The 21,628-nt window shown below is 36.9% G+C and overlaps 1 protein-coding gene across 1 annotated transcript in view; it reads left to right on the top strand.

The window, feature by feature from the left end:
• Positions 1-20,016, top strand: part of SPCS2 (signal peptidase complex subunit 2) — a 28,533-nt gene extending 8,517 nt beyond the window's left edge. The window contains exons 2-5 of the mRNA XM_023499708.2: positions 7,829-7,912; positions 10,579-10,739; positions 11,658-11,792; positions 18,920-20,016. Of these exons, the coding sequence (XP_023355476.2) occupies positions 7,829-7,912; positions 10,579-10,739; positions 11,658-11,792; positions 18,920-19,106 (567 nt within the window). The 3' untranslated portion in view covers positions 19,107-20,016. The remainder of the gene's footprint in view (positions 1-7,828; positions 7,913-10,578; positions 10,740-11,657; positions 11,793-18,919) is intronic.
• The last annotated feature ends 1,612 nt before the right edge of the window (positions 20,017-21,628 follow it).

Here is a 21,628-nt window from a genome sequence, read left to right as displayed (position 1 = left end):
GGAGGTGTCAATGTAGCAGATGGGAAGGAATTCTGAATTTCAGATCAGAGGTTGGATCTCAGCTCTGATTGTTATTGGCTGGATGATTCTGGGCAAACTTTTTTTAACTCCAGGAATCTTTTTTCTTCTTTGTCAAAGGATTATTGATAATGGCAAGATTGTTGGAAGGAACGGGTTTTGTAAATGTGAGTGGTTATTATAGGAGCTTAACTAGTAATTTCATACCATTATGTAGCACTTTAAAGTTAACAAAAACAATTTTTTTTTTTTTTTTTTTTTATATTAGCCCTGTAAGGAAGGAAATGAAAGTAATGTCAGTCCTCACTTTCAGAGGGGAAAACCAAAGCTCTTCTCAGAAAGGTGAGGTGATTTGCCAAGATGATTCATTGAATAAGTGGGAGAAGTCTTGAGCCCAGTGCTCTTTTTGCTTTAACAATATAGTTATTTTTCTCCTCAGTTAGATTGTAAACTTCTCAACAGCAGCCATCAGTCATTTCCTTTCTCTTTAAAAAACAAACAACAACAAAAAACATTGCCTGCAGTGCTGAGTCTTTGCTTTATTTTGTTTTTTGAAGGGACCTGTAATTTCATTAGTGTAAAAGCTTCCCTTGCCAATGCAGAGGGACATTTTTTTCTGCCATTTAGAGTCTCACTTAGAGGTGTCCAGTGATGGCTCACTCAAGCAGGTTGCATCAGAAGCTTGGGCACAGAATAGGATAGGGGATGGAACAGAAGAGGGGCTGTACTTGTTGGAAATGTGCCATGCTATATTTTCTTGGTTGGAGATATTTGAAAAATAGGTAATTTAGAGAAAATCATTATAGAAAGACCAAGTTTTATTTTTTCTGTCAACAAGTCTTTGAATGGAATTTGGATGACTTGTAGATGGAATTAACATTTGTGGTTGAGGTTGGACTAGATAACCTCAGAGATCCAAGATTCCAGATTGTCAGGTCCTTGGATTCTAGGCTTGATTTCATTGCTAATTCCCTGTGTTTTTAATTCTGCCAGGCAGTTGAGGTTATGACTTGCCGAGGGTCACATAAGTCTCTGAGGCCAGCTGTGAACTCAGGTCCTCCTGTGTTTTTGAGCAAGTTTCTTTGTTTTTCTGAGTCTGTTTCTTGCTGTCAGTCAAAGGTACTGAACTGCAGAGACTCAAGAGTTGAAAATGATCTAATTCGTTACCTTGTCTAAACTACTCTTGGTCAAGAAGCTTCTCTTCAACTTCCTACGGTTGCTTATGTGACCTCTGAGAGAAGCCTTCTGGAGTGGGGAAACTTTTATCACCTCTCTTAACCCATTTCACTTTTGAGTAGCTAATTGTTAAGAATTTTTTTCCTTATATTGAATTGAATTCTGTCTCTAATTTCTTTCTTTCTTTTTTTAATTAAAGCTTTTTATTTTTCAAAACATGTGTGGACAATTCTTCAACATTAGCCCTTGCAAAACCCTGTGTTCCAATTTCCCCCCCTTCTTCCAACCCTCCCCAGATGGCAAGTAGTCCAATATATGTTAAATCCCATATATGCATACATATTTATACAATTATCATGCCACATAAGAAAAAAAAAAGCAAAATAAAATGTAAGCAAACAACAGCAAAGAGTGAAAATGCTGTGTTGTGAACCACATTCAGTTCCCACAGTCCTCTCTCTGGGTATAGACAGTTCTCTTCATCACTGAACAACTGGAACTAGTTTAAATCATCTTATTGTTTAAGAGAGCCATGTCTATCAGAACTGATCATCATATAATCTTGTTAACATATATAATAATCTGCTGATTCTGCTCATTTCACTCAGCATCAGTTCATGTAAGTCTCTCCAGGCTTCTCTGAAATCATCCTTTTGATCGTTTCTTAGAGAACAATAATATTCCATAACATTCATGTCCCATAATTTATTCAGTCATTCTCCAATTGATGGGCATCCATTCAGTTTCCAGTTTCTAGCCACTTTAAAAAAAAGGCTGCCACAAACATTTTTGTACATGTGGGCTCCTTTTCATCCTTTAAGATCTCTTTGGGATTATAAGCCCAGTAGAAACACTTCTGCCTCTAATTTCTACCCATTGCTTGCAATTTTCCTTCTGGGAACAAGAACAGGAAGTATAATTCCTCTTTGAAATACTTGAGGTTAATTATCATTTGTCTCTTAGGCTTTCTCTTCTCATGGCTAAAACATCTGTTGCCTCAATCAGTCTGGGCTGTAGTGTACTCCCTAAAATATAGCAAAATGGCAACTGAATAGAGTACTCCAAGCAAAAAGAATATTGACTAAAGTGGCTAGTTAGTATCATAGCGCACAGACTACTGGGCTTTAATCCAGAAGACTCAGTTCAAATATGGACTCAGATATACTAGCTTAATGACCCTGGACAAGACACAACACTTCTGTCTGTTTGCCTATCCCAGGGTTATTGTGAAAGTAAAATGATGTATTAGGGGCAGATCTCAAAGTGCTATTTAAATTATTATTAATTATGGACACAATACTTCTGTGAACAGGTTTTTTGGCTGACAGGTCACATTTTATATGTAGTTAGCTTGTGATCCCTTAAAATTCTCAAAACTTTTACACAAATCTTTGTTTAACAAGCTCTTCCCCTCCCCCCCTTACAAAGTTCAATTTTAGCCTATGTATAGGACTTTACATATATTTATTGATTTGTCTTATGTTCATCTAATCTTTCTAAGTTACTGGTATGACTGTCTTATTTTGGGTTAGCCATCTCATTTGCACAATTAATAAATATGTCTGTATATCTTCATCTGGCTTTTACCTGTGAACTATACAAGTATAAGTACAGCCCCATTTGGGCACTTCAATGGATACTCTCTTAAAAGTTGACCTTAATATTTCTTTCTTGGTTAAAACTGTTAACATCCAATGAATATTTTTCTGTCTTGATCCCAAGGAGAGTATAAAAGACTGCTGGAATCCATATAGTCTGTTTGTAGCTTTCCCCTATTCTATCTTACTACTCTGATAACTTTGTCAAAGAAGAAATGAGTTTCCTAAATGATCTCTACAGTCTCTTCCAACTCTGATGTTCTAAGTGCCATGAGTTATTTGACTTTGTCTCCCATGCTGTTCATCCTAATGCTGCATTTTCCAGCCATTTACTGTTACTGCATATAATGGCATTTTTAGTATTGAAGCAGACCAACTGGAGAAGTGTAATTGCTGAAAGGAATTGGTGTAGTGTGATATAGGCAGACCTCAGTAGTTAAAATACCACATGGCTACTATGTGCAAGACATTGTGCTAAGCTTGAGAAATATAAAGACAAGAATAAAGCAGTCCCTGCTTTCACGTAGCTTATGTTCCAAAGGGTGGGGGTGGAGAGAATATATGGGGGGAAAGTTTAATAGGTGGGTTTAGGAAGGAGAGAGCAATGATGGCTAAAGGGATCAGGGAGGAGATGGCACCTGAGCTGAGTCTTGAAAAATTCTCGGAAGCAAGCTTAGGACTAACTGCATTCCAGTTTGGAAAAAGGAACAAAGGCGATGAATTGTAAGTTTGGAGACACCTTGTCTGGAGTCTAGTGTTCATGCAAGGAAGTAATAGATAAGTCTGGGAAAGGAGGTAGAGGCAGATTGTGGAGGTTTGCAATGCTAGGCTAAAGAGTTTGCATTTTATCTAGAAGCACTAGGGAGCCACTGAAGAGGAGAATGAAATGATTGCATCTATCCTTTAAGATTATTTTGAAAAGGGGGATATTGGAGAGGGGAGAAATAATCTAGTTTAGCGATTGAATTGTGTTGGTGGCTTTGAGAGCAGAGATGGGAAGAGGTGCCAGAGATGTAGTAGAGGTAGAATCAGCAAGTCTTGGGTATAGGGGATGAAGGAGAGAGACTGCTCGGGAATGACGGTGAGGTTGCTAACCTGAGTGATTCAAAGGAGGCTAGTGCTCTCACAGAAAGGGGGAAATTTGGAGGAGTGGCAAGTGGGGAATTAGCAATTCCTTTTAGGTACTGAGAGACACAGTTAAAGATGCAGGCAGTTGATAATGCAGGATGGACATTCAAGAAGGAGACAGCCTAGATTTATAGATTCAGGGGCTATCTGCACAGAGATGGCACCTGGTGAACCTATCAAAATAGGAGAGAGAGAAAGGGGATCCTTGGACAGAGGCTTGGGAGAAACTCATACATAGTATGATGGTGCACAAAGGAAAGTGGGAAGGAATGACCAGATAGGTGGTAGAACCTGATTGCAGTGGAAGTCTTCCTTATCACAAAAGCCAAGGGAGAAGAGACTCAGGTGGTTAGCAAGGCTGCAGGCTGAAGACAGCGCAATTAAATTGAGGACTAAGAGCATGGGCTTAGTTAGCAGGGAAGATCAGAGATAGTCTTGGAGAGAGCAATTGTAGTAAAATGGAGTTGGGAGAGCAGGAAGTAGAAGCAGTTACCAGAAGGCTCTTTTCTAGGAATTTGGCTATGAACCACCCTTGGCCTCATCATTATGGGTGTAAAAGAGTAGGGGACCTGGGGTCAGGAAACTTACCTTACTAGAATGTTACCTCTTTGAGCTTCAGTTTTCTCAGTTGTCAAATGAGGATAGCAGTACTTGTATTTTGTACCTCTATCTTGTTAGGAGGAAAATAATAGATAAGCTATAAGGTTCTGTGGAAGAGTACTCTTAATAGTTATAGTCAGACTCTTCTTCACTGTCTTTTCTGGGTCCAAGCAGAATAAAGTGCTTCCCTTTTCTAAATGACAGTTCCTTTAAATACTTGGAGATAGTTTCATCTTTACTTCTCTAGGCTAAAAGTTCCAAATCAGAAACTTTAAAAATTAATTTGTCTTCTGACTCCAAATTAGCATCTGTTCAAAGCATTGTGTCCCAAATTTATTTGTTACAGAACATTTTGGGGCATGAAATATATTGATAGATCCCATAAAGGAAGTATGGAATAACTGATGAATGAAGGATGGCAGGAATGTTTGTAACAAAGTAGAGGAAGTCAAATCTATTTTCATACTGAAAACATGCATGTAATCAACATTTTTATTATTGATTTTCAAGAGGGAATATTTGGCTAGCATAGGCATTTTTCTCATGTAGAACTTACATTTTGGGAAGTACCAGCCTATAGAAGAAAGAATAATGGCTTTGAAAGATGATCCTTTGCCACTTCCAATAATCTTGTGATAAAGAGAGCCATTTACACCCAGAGAGAGAACTGTGGGAACTGAATATGGATCACATTTTCATTCTTTCTGATGTTGTTCACTTGCATTTTGTTTTCTTACTCATTTTCTTTCCTTTTTGATCTGATTTTTCTTGTGCAACAAGAGAATTGCATAAATTAGTTTACACATATTGGATTTAACATATATTTTAACATGTATAACATATTGGATTGTTTGCCATCTAGGGGAGGGTGTGGGGAAGAGGGGAAAATCTGAAACACAAGGCTATGCAAGGATCAATGTAGAAAAATTATCCGTGCATGTTTTGAAAATAAAAACTTTAAAAAAAAGGGGAGGGGGTGATCCCTAAAGAATTCTTAAGTTTTAATTGGATAGTATGGAATTCAGTGTAAAGTGCTTTTCAAACCTTAAAAATGCCATATAAATGCTAGCTGTTGATGTTATTGTCCATTTCATCTGCCAGGAGGCAAGTAGATGACTCAGATAGAGTACTGTACTTGTAGTCAGGAGCGCTTGAGTTCAAATCTAGTGTGTGACACTTAATAATTATATGACCATGGGCAAGCCACTTAATCTCTGACTTAATCCACTGAAGGAGGAAATGGCAAAGCACTACTGTATCTTTGCCAAATTTCTATCCCTACATTTAGTCAATGAGAGAAACTGAATAAAAAAAAAAAAATTAGAATGGTTAGTCCTAGGAGATCCTGGGTTTGTTTCCCTCTGTTGAAAATCTTTTCATTTGATCCTGTATCATAGTTATTAGCCATGTTTGTATCTAGGATCCTACTTCTTAGGTAAAATGTGAGTGAGGGAAACACGGCTTATTTTGACATTTAACTATATACATATTTGTAATGGCTTCTATAGTTTAATTTCCAGCTCTCACACAGGCTGTGTAATCTTGACTCCGAACCTTAAATTCTTTGTCTGCAATGTAAAGATAATAATCTTTGTATTCACCTTCCAAAAGTGTTGGGAAATTTTTTTGGTAACCTTAAGACTTAATTAAATTGTGAGGAATTATTATTTGAAGTACTCTTTTATCTAAGTTCCAGATAATCAAGAAGCTAAATACTGTACATCTCTTTCTACTACTCTTACTCTTGTCCCCCTGAAAGCCAGACCACTAATTCTAAAATATAGTTAGTTTTGTATGAATTGCCTGTTTTATCTGTGCTATGATGTTCTTCATTATTCACCTAACATTTAGTAGTTATTGACAAATGGTAAGACAAAGGCACAAATAGTTACAGTATGGATAGCATGTAAGTATACAAGAAAATAAGGGGAAAGATGCTGTAAGTATATGAACTGTTATAGTTGAGATAAGTATATGAACTGTTATAGTTGAGAGAGACCTTAGTCAACTTGCCAGATTTCCTTATTTTCTAAGTAAGGAATCTCAGCTCCCAGAAAAAGGAAGGGAGATGACCTGTCCAGGGACACATTGCTAATAAGGGGCAGAAGCAGGATGTGTACCCAGATTTTTCTTCAGAGAATTCATAGAAAGGAGTGATGTCTTTAGGTCAGGGAGGATTCTTACATGAGAAGATGGTATTGGATGAATGTCTTTAATGGATGAATAAACTGTCAGGAGAGGTGAGGAAGAGGGATGAATTTAGGGAATAAAGACACAAAGTTTGGTGTGTGTTCAGATAATGATGTGTATCCTGATTTGGTCTGATTGTTATCTGAGTGGCTTCCTGTGCTCCAAACAGCAGCATGCAAAATGATTCAATTGAATCTACAATTGAATCCAATTGAATCTACAACTTATATGGACCAAAATATGTTTAGCAACTCTTTTTGTGGTGGCAAAGAATTGGTAAACAATTGGTAAATTGATAAACCAGTGAATGAACAAATCGTGGTATATGAATGAAATTGACTACTATAAGAAATGATGAAGGGGATGGCTTTAGAAAAAACTGGTAAGGTTTGTATAACAATAACTATAAATCCAGAAGACTTAATGATAAAATATCCTATCTGCTCCCTTATAGAAAGTTAATTGATGGATTTAGAGTACAGATTGAAGCATGGTAGTGAGGGGTCGGGGAGAAGTAGAAATCATGGCTAATGTGGGGATTTGTTTCACTTAACTACACATATTTGTAAGTAGTTGTGTTGTTTGCTTTCTCAATGGGAGGAGAGAAGAGAGGCAGAGAATTCTCAACTGAAAATAAAATAATATTGAAATTTTAAAAATAAAATAAAATTGGTCTGTGTTGTATTACAGTATAGTGTTTGTGTGTTGCAGGAAATAGCAAGTAAGCATTAGAAAGCATTCAAAGTTTTTATTCCCTTTACCAGAAGGTAGAGCTGATAGTGACTTTTCTGTTGGAAAATTGTTTATCTTTCTACTTCATTTTAAATTGCTGTCTTCCCTAGAGTTTAGAGAGCATCAATAGGCAAAGAATAAACATTTTATATATACTTTTTCTTTCAGTTTTTAATAACTTTTAATTTTCAAAACATGTGCAAAGATAGCCTTCAATATTCACTCCTGTAAAACCTCATGTTGTTTTTCTTCCTCCCCCACCAGACAATAAGCAATCCAATATATGTTAAATGTATGCAGCTCTTCTATACACACCTTGGAGGTATATTTTAATTCCAGTTGAATACCAAGTCCTTTGATATGAAACTTTTCAATTTGTGTTACAGTGGAAGATTGATGATAAACCAGTAAAAATTGACAAGTGGGATGGATCTGCAGTGAAAAATTCTTTGGATGATTCTGCCAAAAAGGTATTTGCTTCTTTGTAACATCATTGTGGCTTTCCTTTCAAAATTAAAAGCCTTCAAAATACCTGTAATGACAACCAGTAATCTTATCTTCAATGGGGTGGGGGGAGGGGTGGGGGGTGTGTGTGTTGGTGATTTGTCTTATCGTAGTGGAGTTCCCAAATTGGTCTAAGAATGTTACACTCCCATAATTGTCACCCTCGTTTAGGCCTTTATAACTTTCAACTGGTCTAGCTGCCTCCAGTTTTTTCTCCTCTTCAGTACATCCTTGACATAGGGATGCCAAAATAATCTTCCTCACACAGCTTGCTTTTAAAATAATTTGGTAACTATTTCAATATAATTGGTTTTCTTTATAAGTATATATTTTATGCATTTAAAAACAGGATTCTGAGGAGTCCATAGGCTTCACCAGCCTGTCAGAAGAGTCTGTGATACAAAAAAAGATTACAAATAAGCCTTTTTAGATAGGTATTCAGTTACTCTCTGGCTATAGTTCTTTCTTTCTAGCATTATTTCACCCTGTTCTCTTTTCATACTTGTTAGATTCCAGCCAGGAATAAATAAGTTGTTCCTAATTTTTATTTTGTTCCATTCTTTCTCTGTGTATTCATGCAAACTATCTCCTATAACTAAGAGATATACCCTTCCATCTATTGAAATTCTTTTCTTTCATGGTTCCATCTGAGATGTTATCTTTTTCCTTGGGTAGGCTCCCCAACTTAAGATAATCTTTTCCCCAAATTTTACTAGAGTGCTTTTTTGCCCCTTTACATTCTATCTTGTATCATACACATTTATGTACATGTCCCATCTTTCTGTTTTTAGATTCTGATCTATCTAGGGCAGGGGTCCTCAAACTTTTTAATAGGGGGGCCAGTTCACTGTCCCTCAGACTGTTGGAGGGCCAGACTATAGTAAAAACAAAAACTTTGTTTTGTGGGCCTTTAAATAAAGAAACTTCATAGCCCTGGGTGAGGGGGATAATCATCCTCAGCTGCCACATCTGGCCCGCAGGGTGTAGTTTGAGGACCCCTGATCTAAGGCAAGGATTGTATTGTTCATGTTTTCATTCCCACCATCAAGGCATGTATCGTTGAATCACATTGCTTTAGGCTGGCATCAGAATATGTGAACTTATTCTGAACTTCTTAAGTAATATATTAAACACTTAAATTGCCATAGATAATTTAGAGAAGGGGGTGGCAAACTATGTCTTAGGCCGGTGTATGTTTTTGTAGGGATCTTGAGCTAAGAATAGTTCTTACATTTAAAAATACAATAAAACTTCATTTTAAAAATGTGGAAAAGGTTCTTAGCTCTCAGGTCTTATAAAAGCATGAAGCATGTACATTTGGCTTCATAGTCTTATAGTTTGCCAACTTTGGTATGGAGTAATCCTAAGACAATTTAAATTAGGTGACTTTGGGAAGTTCTTGTCTTCATAATTTGATGATTCTGATTACTTTGAAAGATATGGTTTTTTTTTTCCCCATAATGTATTTCTTTATTTTTCTTTCTTTCTTTCTTTTTTAATTATAGCTTTTTATTGACAGAACATATACATGGGTAATTTTTCAACATTGTCCCTTGCAATCACTTCTGTTCCAGCTTTTCCCTTCCTTCCCTCCAGCCCCTCCCTTAGAAGACAGGCAGTTTCATACATGTTAAACATGTTAAAATATATCTTAAATACAATATATGTGTACATATTTATACAGTTCTCTTGTTCCAAAGTGTATTTATTTTTAATCATTTTTTTTTTTTTTCCAATTGGGGTTAAGTAACTTGTCCAGGGTCACACAGTTAGGAAGTATTAAGTGTTAAATGGCTGAGGTCAGATTTGAACTCAGGTCCTCCTGACTTCAGGGCTGGTGCTCTATCCACTGCGCCACCTAGCTGCCCCAATTTATTTATTTTTCAAACATTACTTTATGAATCATATTGGGAGAGAAAAAATCAGAGCAAAAGGGAAAAACCATGGGAAAAAAAACAAAACAGAAAAATGAAGTGCATGTATTGCTTTACATTCAGTCTCCTTAGTTCTTTTTCTGGATACAAATAGCATTTTCTGTCCAAAGTCCATTGGGATTATTTTGGATCACTGAATCACTGAGAAGAACCACGTCTTTCATATTTGATTATTGCACATTCTTGCTTTTATTGTGTACACTGTATTTTCGGTTCTGCTTATTTTGCTTAGCATCAATTCATGTAAATCTTTCCAGGCTTTTCTAAAATCAGCTTGTTCGTTTTTTTATAGAATAATAGTAATCCATTATCATCATACACCACAATTTATTCAGCCATTCCCCAGTTGATGGTCATCTACTCATTTTCTAATTCTTTGCTACCATAAAAAGATCTTCTACAAACATTTTTGCAAATGTGGATCCTTTTTCCTTCTTTAAGATTTCCTTGGGTCCCAGTAATGGCACTGCTGAGTCAAAGGGTATGCACAGTTTCATATTATTTTATATTTTTGGGCATAATTCCAAATTGCTCTCCAGAATGGTTAAGATATATTTTAACATTGTACATCCTTTTCCCCTAACATTTTGTTGATTATGTTAAAAAGCATTTTATACTACACACAAGAAAAGAAGAAATCTTTCTGTTAACCAGATCCTCAGTTTTTTTTTTTTTTTATGTGTTTGTTTCCTCTTCAGGTGCTTCTAGAAAAGTACAAGTACGTGGAGAATTTTGGTTTGATTGATGGCCGCCTCATCATCTGTACGATCTCCTGTTTCTTTGCCGTTGTGGCTTTGGTCTGGGACTATCTGCACCCCTTTCCAGCATCCAAGCCAGTCCTTGCCTTATGTGTTATTTCATATCCTTCTAATCTTTGCCTTTTTTCCCCCTTCCCAAACATATTATTGATCCACATACCTGAATGGAGAGGTCTCAATAACAGTTAAGTTGGAGAAGAACAGGACAGAAAGCTATAGGCAGCTTACTTTTGGATTGTTGAAGTCTAGGTTCCAGTCCTGATTCTGTCACTAAGCGGTGAGATCTTGGACAAACCACTTGACCTCTTGTTGGCTTATTTGTAAAATGGATACGATAGTTCTGACTAATTACTTCATAGGATTGTTGTGAAAAACATCTTTAAGATTTATGAAATGCTTGGAAATTTTTACTGGTTTCATGCTTGACTAATGCAGGGAATCTTAGGAAGCAGCCATAAGTTCTTTTTTGACAAATCAGCATTGTAGGATCAGATTCCAAATTGGAAGGGACCATGAGATCATCAAATCCAACCCCTTCTGTTTTGCTGGAAGGGATGTGGGCTTCCCTAGGGTCACCTAGTTATTAATTGGAAATGCTGAAATGCTGCCTCATATCTTTGGTTCCAAATCTAGGACTTTTTCGCTGATACAGGTTTCTTAGCCAGTCCTTCTATGGCCTAGCTTCTAATCCATTCATAATCCTGGTCCCTTTCTTGCAGATACCTTTCTCTGTTATTCAGATGCCAATTTTTTTTTTTTTAAAGAGGCCAGTGAAATAACAGAACAAGAAGACAAGAATTGTTAAATCATTGCTATAGAATTGTAAAATGATGTTAGAGCAGACCTTAGAGATTGAGTCCCATGCTATCTGACAGATTCAGAAATAAACCCAAAGAGGTTGGTTGACACGTTTTCAGTAACACAGCCATCTCTGAAGACAAAGTTTCAGAAGGATCTTTAGTTTCCATGTCTTTGTTTTGCCTTGTCATAATTTTCTGTTTCCTTAACATATCCTGAACCTATTTCATCATGATGGGGATTCTGACCATTTATACTTCATATAAGGAGAAAAGCATTTTCCTTGTAGCACATAGAAAAGACCCATCAGGAATGGATCCTGATGATGTTTGGCAGCTGTCTTCCAGTCTTAAACGGTATGCTCCTTTCATAATTTTTTATATGTTAAAGAAATGGGTTTTCCTTCAAATGTTTTTACTGCCAGCCATATATATTCTCATTCTCTCTCTCTCTCTCTCTCTCTCTCTCTCTCTCTCTCTCTCTCTCTCTCCCCCTCCCCCTCTCTCTCCCTCTCTCTCCCTCCCTCTCCCTCCCTCTCTCCTTCCCCCCTTCTCTGTCTCTTCATTCCCTCCTTCTCTTCCCTTCTCTCCTCCATCTTTCCCTCTCTCCCTCTAGCCTTCTTTTCTTTCAGACTCAGATTTATGTAGTCCTTAAAAGTTTACAAAAAAAAAGTTTTCTCACAAGAACCCTCTGAGTTAAGCATATATTATTTTGTAGGTGAAAAACTGAGACTTATTCTCTCCATTGGCAACAGGGTGATGCAGTGACAAGAATGTGAAGTCTGGAGTTAGGAAGATGTGAATTCAAATCTAACCTTAGATATTTAGCTGTATGACTCTGGGCAACTCACTTAACCTGTTTTTTTTTTCTGTTTTGTCATCTATAAAATGGAGACAATAGCACCAACTTTTCTGGATTGTTATGAAGATCAATTGAGATAATATTTTTAAAATGCTTAGCACAATGCTATAGCATTTAATAAGTGCTTGTTTTTTTTGTTTTTTTTTTTTTTTTGAGAGGTTAAGTTTCATATAGGAAGCATCTGAGAATCTGAGATTTGAACCTTACTGACTTGCACCTATCCCGCTACATCACACACTTTCCAGTGCTTTGCTACTACAAGGAGTGCTGCCGTAAATGTTTTGGTATATACTGGAATTTCTTACTTTAATCTTAGGATTAATGCTCATGACATGCAGGTTTTTTAGGTCAGAGGAAAGTAGACATTTTAGCTACTTCTCTTAAATAATTCCAAATGTTTTTGCAGAATAGTTAGAGTAATTCATAATTTTACTGATAGGATAAAATCACCCATTACATCTTTCTACCGTTCCTCTAATATTGATTTTTCTCAATTTTTTGATCATCAGGGTTAATTTAAATAAGAGGTTGAAACCCAGAATTGTGTTAACTCTTGGTATTACTGATTTAGAGCATATTTTCTTTCCTGTAGTATTTACAGTATAATATAGCATTATAGTATATTACTATGCAAGAGAAATTATATGTAGAATATTATTGTACTAGTTCTATATTTTTATGTAACGTATGTATGATATTATAATACATTGTAGCATAGTAAAATAGTAATTATTTTTTGTTTTTAAAAGTGTTCATATCTTTTGACTTCCATGCTATTCTTAAGTGTAATTTTCATTACATACTGTCTTCCTCTCCTATATCATTCCTCCACTAGTAGGCTATAAGTTCTTGGACAAAAAAATCTCCCTCTTCCCCCATGTTTTTAAGCTCCCCAGTACTTAGCATAGAATTCTGTGCATAGCTCAGTATTTGTTGACTCAATACCAGCAACAGGCATTCATTGAGCATCTTCTACAGGTAGGGTTCTGTCTTAAGTACTGGGGATATAGAAGAATAAAATATAGGCTGGATATTGATGAGCTAGTTTGTGAACCAAGACATATTGACAGAAAGGTAGCTTATAATAAATACTAAATAGCTTTCCCCAAGTACCAGACATAGGTAGATCATAAGATCCAGAACCAGAAAGAATTTTAGAAATCATCCTGTCTAATTCCTTAAATTTGTAGATGAGAAAACCAAGGCCTAGGTAAAGAAAGGATGAATGAACAAGAAAGTGTTTATTAAAGACAGTGTGCCAGGCATTGTGCTAAGTACTGGGAATAAAAATGTTAAAGACAAGTAGTTGCTTCCCTTAAGAATCATATACACAGAGGAATGATGGCCAGGGAAGTTTTTTGGTGTGAGAATTCATAAAGATAGTATGGGGAACTACAGGACAGTCCTTCGAAAATGCCTTTTCTGGAATCATTGCTGATGGTATTTTTACAGGACCTGCCATTTATCAGGCACTGATAAGTACTTTACAAATATCCCACTTAATTCTCACAGCAATCCTGGAAAGGAGGTGGTGTTGTTAACCTCATCTTACAGTTCAGGAAATTGAGGCCCACAGGTTAAGTGACTTCCTCAGAGTCACACAGAGGAATGATGGCCAGGGAAGTTTTTTGGTGTGAGAATTCATAAAGATAGTATGGGGAACTACAGGACAGTCCTTCGAAAATGCCTTTTCTGGAATCATTGCTGATGGTATTTTTACAGGACCTGCCATTTATCAGGCACTGATAAGTACTTTACAAATATCCCACTTAATTCTCACAGCAATCCTGGAAAGGAGGTGGTGTTGTTAACCTCATCTTACAGTTCAGGAAATTGAGGCCCACAGGTTAAGTGACTTCCTCAGAGTCACGCAGTTAAACTATTTCACACAAATAGTGAAGCCCAATTTAAATTCTGGTCTTCCTTACTCTAGGCTAGCACTTCATCCACTGTGTGCCACCTAGTTGCCAACTCTATTGACTTAATTATAATTTCCATTGTTGGAGAGGTGTGAGGAAGGTGGAGGAGGAAATGTTTGTCCTTTGAAGAGGACCAGGAGCATCATGGGGTGATGGTCTGATAATTCCTGTGTGAATTGGATTTAAACAAGACAGAACTGTCACCTTCACTCTCTTTTCCCGAGTCATCAAAGTCCAGTGGCAGAGCAAAAGTCAAGACAGCTGGTGGTGGCCTGGGATGTAGTGGATGGCCCTTGGCTTCTTCTGTGTCTGACCAAGCTCTAAGCATTCTACCGGGCCTGCTTCATCTGTCTCCATGGACATTGGGACAGATTGTTCTCATTCACTCATTCCACTGGGGAAAGTCTTCACATGCTTAGGATAGACATCCTCCTAACTCACTGATGAGTGCTGTCGTTTACCCTCACCCTAGTTTAGCTTATCTGCTTGGATTTTTCACCAAGATGTGGCTGCTGTGTATGCTTGGCTCTTTGGAGCCACAGGTAAGAGCTGGGTGAAGGTGGATATCAAAGATGGGTAAGCAGCCTGAAAAGGGCTCAGCAAGCTTTCACACCAGAAGTACTCATCCTCCTTGAACATCACACACATGGCATGAGGAATGTAGTAATGTGTTTATGGTCACATTGGGTATTAGGTAGAAAGACCTAGAATTTGAAACCAGGTTTCACCTCTGACTTGTGTTTTTCCAATTATACCACATTACCTATTTTATTAAATATAGGAGTTGGGGTGATATGAGGACCATCCAGATCCATGAAAATAGCACCTAAAAAGTAGTTTTAGAACTAAGTCTGAATGGTGTGTAGGACTGCATTCTGGATTGTAGGAGCAGTATAAGATGGTATGCAGAAATTCAATTCAGTAATTCAACTCACTTTAAGAGCCATCCTATGCAGGTGGCCTTTCCCAGTATCCCCAGCTGCTAGTTCATCTTCTTCTAAGGCTTACTTAGAGGCCTCTATTCCCTATATCTCCTGTATGTTCCATGGAATCATAGAAAATGGTGTTAAAATTACTAGAAGAAACTTTAGCGGCTCTCTAGTTTAATCCTCTTCATTTTATTAATGAGGCTCTTAAAGGTGAAATAACTTGCTCATACACATTGTGGAATATATTGTCCTAGTCCCCAGCTTCCCATTCCCTTCCTCTCCTCCCTCTTAAGAATGTAGTCTTCCTGAGGACAGAGACTATTTTTCCATTTTCTTTGTATCCTTAGGGCCTGACAGTAAGGTCTTAGTAAATGTTTATTGATGCTTTGCCTAACAGTTGCCAAATTTATTAATTCTTCCTTCATCTGTTAAACATCATTTCCTTTTTATTCCCATTGTCTTTGCAAGGTTCTGGTCACCTCTTGTCTTTTAATCAGGGTCTGCCCCCACCTAGTCTCTTCCTACTCCCATCTGTCCTGCATACCACCACCAGATTCATTTTCTAATCACATAACTAGGTCTCAGAAAGCCAATTCATTGGCTTCTCTATGCCTACAGGATAAAGTCCAAACTCCTCAGACTTACTTTCTTATACATACATACATACATATATTTTCATTAAACATTTTCCAATTACACGTAAAGTAATTTTTAAAATTCCCTCTTCCTACCTTGACAAGACAAGCAACTTGATATTGATTATATATATATGAAATCAAGCCAGAACTTTCCCATGTTGGTCATGTTGCAAAAGAAAAAAACACACAAAAGGAGAAAAATAAAGTCACAAAAGTATGCTTCACTATACTTCACCATTTCTATCTCTGGAGTTAGAATTTTTCATTATGCATCTTTTGGAATTGTCTTGAATCATCAGTTTGATCAGAGTAGTTAATTGAGTAGCACAGTTGATCATTACTATTAACAGTGTACAGTGTTCTTCTGTTCTGCTCACTTTGCTTTCCATAAATTCATGTAAGTCTTTTCTGAAGCATTTTTTCTGAAAAGGTTTTTCTGAAAGCATCCAGCTCACCTTATAGCATAGTAAGTAATATTCCAACACAATTATATACTACAGTTTGTTTAGTCCTTCCTTAATTGATGGGAATCCCCTCAATTTCCAATTCTTTGTCAATACAAAAGGAGTTGCTATAAATATTTTTGGACAAATTGGTCCTTTATCTTTTTTTTTTAATTTCTTTGGACATTGTAGTAGTAGTTAAAGTAGTGTTATTGCTGGGTTCAGTATGTTCTCCAGAATGATTGAACTAGTACACAACACTACCCACAATACATTGGTATCCTAGTTTAGTATTTATCATTTTTCTTTTATCTCATATTAGTCAATCTGATAGGTGTGAGGTAGTACCTCAGAGTTGTTTTAATTTACATTTCTCTTATCAGTGGTGATTTAGAGCCCAGCTTCTTAAACTGTAGAGTCTCATAAGTGAATCGGGGGAGGGTGTGTGTGTGTCACAAAATTATGATTTATTATTAGTAAATATTTGATTTCTATGCCTTTTATATGAGGATCATATAAAAATTTATCAGGTGAAAAGGGGTCATGAGTCAAAAAAGTTTAAAGAAGCTTTGATTTAGAGCATTTTTTGCATACTGTTGAGAGCTTTGATTCTTTTAAAAACTTCCTGTTCATACCTCTGATTATTTATCAACTGAAGAATGACTCCTGTTTTGATAAATTTTGCTCAATTCCAAATATATTTGAAAAATAAGATCATCATCAGAGATGTTTCTTGTAAAATTTCCCCTTCCACACTTTGCTGTTTTCCTTCTAATTTTGGCTGCAGTACTTTTTGCTTGTGCAAAAATTATTTTGAAATTTTGTGTAATCAAAATTATCCTTTTTATTTCCCATGATCCTCTCTAATGTTTAGTTATAAACTCTTCCATTGTCTAAAAATGTGACAGGTATATTTTTCCATGCTCTTTTAATATACTTGTGATATTATCTTTTATGTCTAAATTGTTTATCCATAACAATCTAATCTTGTTGTATGATGTGAGATGGTCTCTGCCTATTTTCTGCCAAACTGCTTTCTACTTTTTCCAGCAAATTCTGCCAGCTAGCAGGTTCTTGTTCCAAAAAGCTTGCATTTTTGAGCTTATAAAACACTTGATGGCTATGATCATTTATTATTGTCTTTTGTATGCTTAACTTTGTTACTTACCCACTATCAAATTGTTTTTATAATTACTGTTGTGTAATACAGTTTGAAATCAAGTTGCTAGGCTTTCTCCCTTCACTTTTTAAAAATTGATTTCCTTGATATTCTTGATCTTTTGTTTGTCCAGGTGAATTTTTTTTTTTTTAAATATAAATTCTTTGGTACTTTGGTATGGCATTGAATAAGTAAATTAATTTAGGTAAATTTTTCTTTTTTATGATGTTGGCTTGGCCTACCTCTCAGTAACTGATATTTCCCAATAGTTTATATCTCTATTTGTGTAAAAAGTGTCTTGTAATTGTGTTCTCTAAATTTCCCTTGGTAGGCAAATTCCCAAGTAATTTTATATTGTTTGGAGTTGTTTTAAATAGAATTTATTTTTCTATTCTTTACTTCCGGGTTTTGTTGGTAGCATATAGAAATACTTATGATTTATGAGTTTTATATCCTACTACAGCTTTGTTCAAATTGATTTTTTCAACTAGTTGTTTAGTTGAGTTTCTAGAAGTCTTTAAGTATATACCATCATATCATTTTCAAAGAGTGATAATTTTGTTTCCTTATTGTATTCCTATTTTTATTCCTTCAATTTCTCACAACTCCACCATGCTGTGTCCTACTAATTGTTAGAACCAGCATTTCTAGTACAATGTTGAATAGTGATGATGATAATAGACATCCTTGTTTGATTTCTCGTCTTATTGGGAAGGGTTTGAGTTTATACCTGTTTATACAGATAATACTTGCTCTTGGTTCAGGCTGAGTTTCAACACCTTCCACAATCTGTGGTTTCTACTTATTTTTCTGTCCTGTTTTCCCCACTATCCATTTTATGCGAGTAACTTTTTGTATGGAAGTATTGTGATAGGTTAGTAGTGAAAGCCTCTATACTGGTGAAATCACAGATTTTTGAGATTTATTGTATCCATCTAACTGCTGTAAAGTTCTTGATAGTGACTCGAGTTAAAAAGAACATAAAGACAAAAGAGAACTCTTCTATTCTAAAGGAGTCAGGAGAGAGAGTTGGTGAACAATAAGAGCAGGAAGGAGAGAGGAAAAAAAAATTATTTGCCAAATCAGAGCACTGTTGTTTTATGTTCATGTTAATTTAATATATCTTCTTTTAAAAAACTTTTCTCTAACATTCGTAGTCATATATTTTTCTGTTTTTAGTTTATTGACATTTCCATGTTTAATATTTACATTAATTTTTTTAAAATCGCAAAAAGAAAAATCATCTCGAAGTAAGGTCCTGACTAAAAATTACTCCTTACCTAATTTACATGTGACCATACAAAGTCCTTTTAATTTGCTGCCCCTTCATTAAATTCAGTAATTCAAATAAATATTTCTCATATAGTAAGGATGCTCCACAGTAACTACTTCTGTTGATAAAGAAGTGCTTTGTAAACTGTAAAAAACCTATAGAAATGTTATGGTTCATTTGATATGCAGAACAGTAGATGTCATTCACTATTCATGAATATTTACCAACTGTGAATTCTGTATGTTGTGTCCTGGTACCCAGATTTGATGACAAGTACACCCTGAAGCTGACCTTCATTAGTGGGAAAACCAAGCAACAGAGGGAAGCAGAATTCACTAAGTCCATCGCTAAGTTTTTCGACAATAGTGGGATGCTGGTAATGGAGGCCTATGAGCCGGAGATCTCCAAACTCCACGACAGTCTTGCCACAGAGAAGAAAACAAAATAACCCTTCCAGGAGCAGCCTTTTTTCTGCTGGGATCATGCTGACCACACATATACACAAAACAAACAACAAAAACAAAACTGAAACAAACACCCCACAAGCCAGAAACTAAAACAGATAGAGTAAAATAAAAAATGTTTAAAATGTCTCATGTTTTGTCATGAAATCCTAGTCCCTTCTGGATCAATAGGATTTTTAAAGTGGAACCAGGCACCACTACTAGGAAGCTAGTGTCGAGCAGGCGAGTGAGTTCATGGCCAAACCCATTCTGTATGGCTGCCTTGCTCTAAACTATCATTAAGGTCACTCTCTGACCTTTGAGATTGATTGGATTGAAAGACTCTTGACTTATCAAGGACTTGTTTGGAAGGAATTTTTGCTTGAAGCTCAATAGACTTCCTCTTTTGTCTCTGGCAGTACTTATACTACGCAGAGACTTCCTACCACATCTGCCCTTTTTAAATTTTTTAACCTATTTCCCATGATGCTGACTGTTGTATCTGTCCATTATTATTATTATTATTTTTTATCCCAGGCCCTGCCTCCTTCAGAGATTTAGGACAAAACCTTTGGGTTACAACAGTTTTCCAGACCTACTTTTTAATTTTGTATTTATTTGACTGAATTGGGGTGTGTGGGGGGGATGACTTTAAAAAGTAATAATACACAATACCCACCATTTTAATTTGTTTAAAACAGACCAGGGGAAAGAGAGATCCTTCTTCTGGATATCAGGTTTTCTGCTTTTGACCAGTCAAATCAGTCAATGGCATTTTTAGTTCTCTTTATGTCCTCCATGACTTCCCCCCATCCCTGCTGCCCACTCCCATTTCTTAATTTCTGTTCTGTGTTCCTTATTAACTGCCATTTTCTAAATGAATTTTTTTCAATAAAAGGAAAGAAGAGATGCAAACGTGGTGTTGTGTCTTAATGGCAGAGAAAGAACAGCCTGTACTGGTGTGGAGCTTTTCTTGAATTGTCCACTAACAGGTCTGAGTTGAGGCTCCTAAGATTTAGACCAGGCAGACTTGGCCTTGGATAGAGAGAAGAGGACAAGTGTTAGGCCTTCAGCAGCAGCATCTAGATACAGCTGCTGGTTTGACCTCTTTGCTGGATGAGGACTTATATCTGAGCTTGAGTTTTCTCATCTGGAAAAAGAGTTTGATTAGAATATTTCATATGCAGGGTTAGAGCTGGAGTTTCTTCTTTAAAATGAGCAAATTGGGCTAGAAAATTTGAGGAACAGCTTTTGACAAGCCATTCATGTAACATGGACATCAGTTATGCCACTAGGTACGATGCAGATGTGCATACTACAGTCCCTACTCTTGAGGACACCCAAACTAGTCTAAGGTAAGATATAAACATAAGAATAATGATGTGAATGTGATGATCTGTAGAAGAGGTGACATCACAAGAGAGCCTTCACATCCCGGTAGAGGGGGAGGTTTTCAGAAAAAGCCTCTTGGAGTAGCCCTTGAGGAAAGCATTGTATTTCAGTAGACATAATAGATGCAGAAAATTAAATTTTAGAGGGCAGAGAGAACTGGACTTTGTCTGAAGGCATCAAGGAAACCTGTTTTGTTGTCTGGGAAGAGAAAGTGAAGGAGGGCTTTGGATGCCAGGCTTAGAATTTAGTTGTGTAGGCCAGGACCTCAATAAAACTGGAGGGGTGGGGGGGTGGGGACTGGTGAGTAGTGAGTATCAAGATTTAAGCCAAAACTGTAATATCAGAGACTATGAACATTGCTCTGTGTAGATTTACCCAGCAAGCCTGTACTTGAAAGAAGGTTTAGCTGTTCTGCCCAGGGCAATAACCCTTGATGGGTTGCCTCTACGTATCTGGTATGCCTGGGAGATGGGGCATTCGTCCTGTCACAGTGCAGCACTTTGCACTGCTGAATTGCAGCAGGATGAAAGACAAAGTCTACCTTGGCCCTGCTTGAAGGGTCGTGTTTTTCTGGGGTCGTCTCTGCCTCTCATCTTTGTCTTGGAGTCTTGCCCTTTCTGGCATCTCAGACTTTTCTCAACAGGACAGGAGTTGAAAAAAACAAAAGGCTCCCTCCTTACACATCAACTGCTTGTTCAGTCATGAGACTAAGGCCTTTGTTCTGGAAGTGGGGATAGGGAGGAGGGGGTAGTGAGACGGAGTCCTGGCCTTGAATTCGGGAGGACCCGACACAGGACTTAGTAGCTGTGTGACCATGAGCAGGTCATTTAATTAACCCCAATTGCCTCGAGCAAAAAAAAAAATGGGTGTGGGAGCACTTGTCACACGTCCCATCAGAAAGAGTACTACTAGCCGGAGTTAGGAAACAGACTGTGTTCTGCTTTGACACTAGGTTTCTTACCGTGTCAAATGCCTTGTGAAAAATGAAACGGAAGCGCACTTTTGAGCTCTGACAGCTTATGCAAATCAATAAAGACAGGACGATTAGGTGCCGACTATCACGAGTCGGAAAGGCCGGTGGGCCACAGAATGTCAGAGCACACCGTCCCTAAGCGCACGATGTCAGAGCTCGAGC

This window comes from Sarcophilus harrisii, chromosome 3 (genome assembly GCF_902635505.1).
Source record: "Sarcophilus harrisii chromosome 3, mSarHar1.11, whole genome shotgun sequence".
In the NCBI taxonomy this organism is placed as follows: Eukaryota; Metazoa; Chordata; class Mammalia; order Dasyuromorphia; family Dasyuridae; genus Sarcophilus; species Sarcophilus harrisii.
The sequence above is the reverse complement of the archived record's forward strand: the minus strand, read 5'-3'. Positions and strand labels throughout refer to the sequence as shown.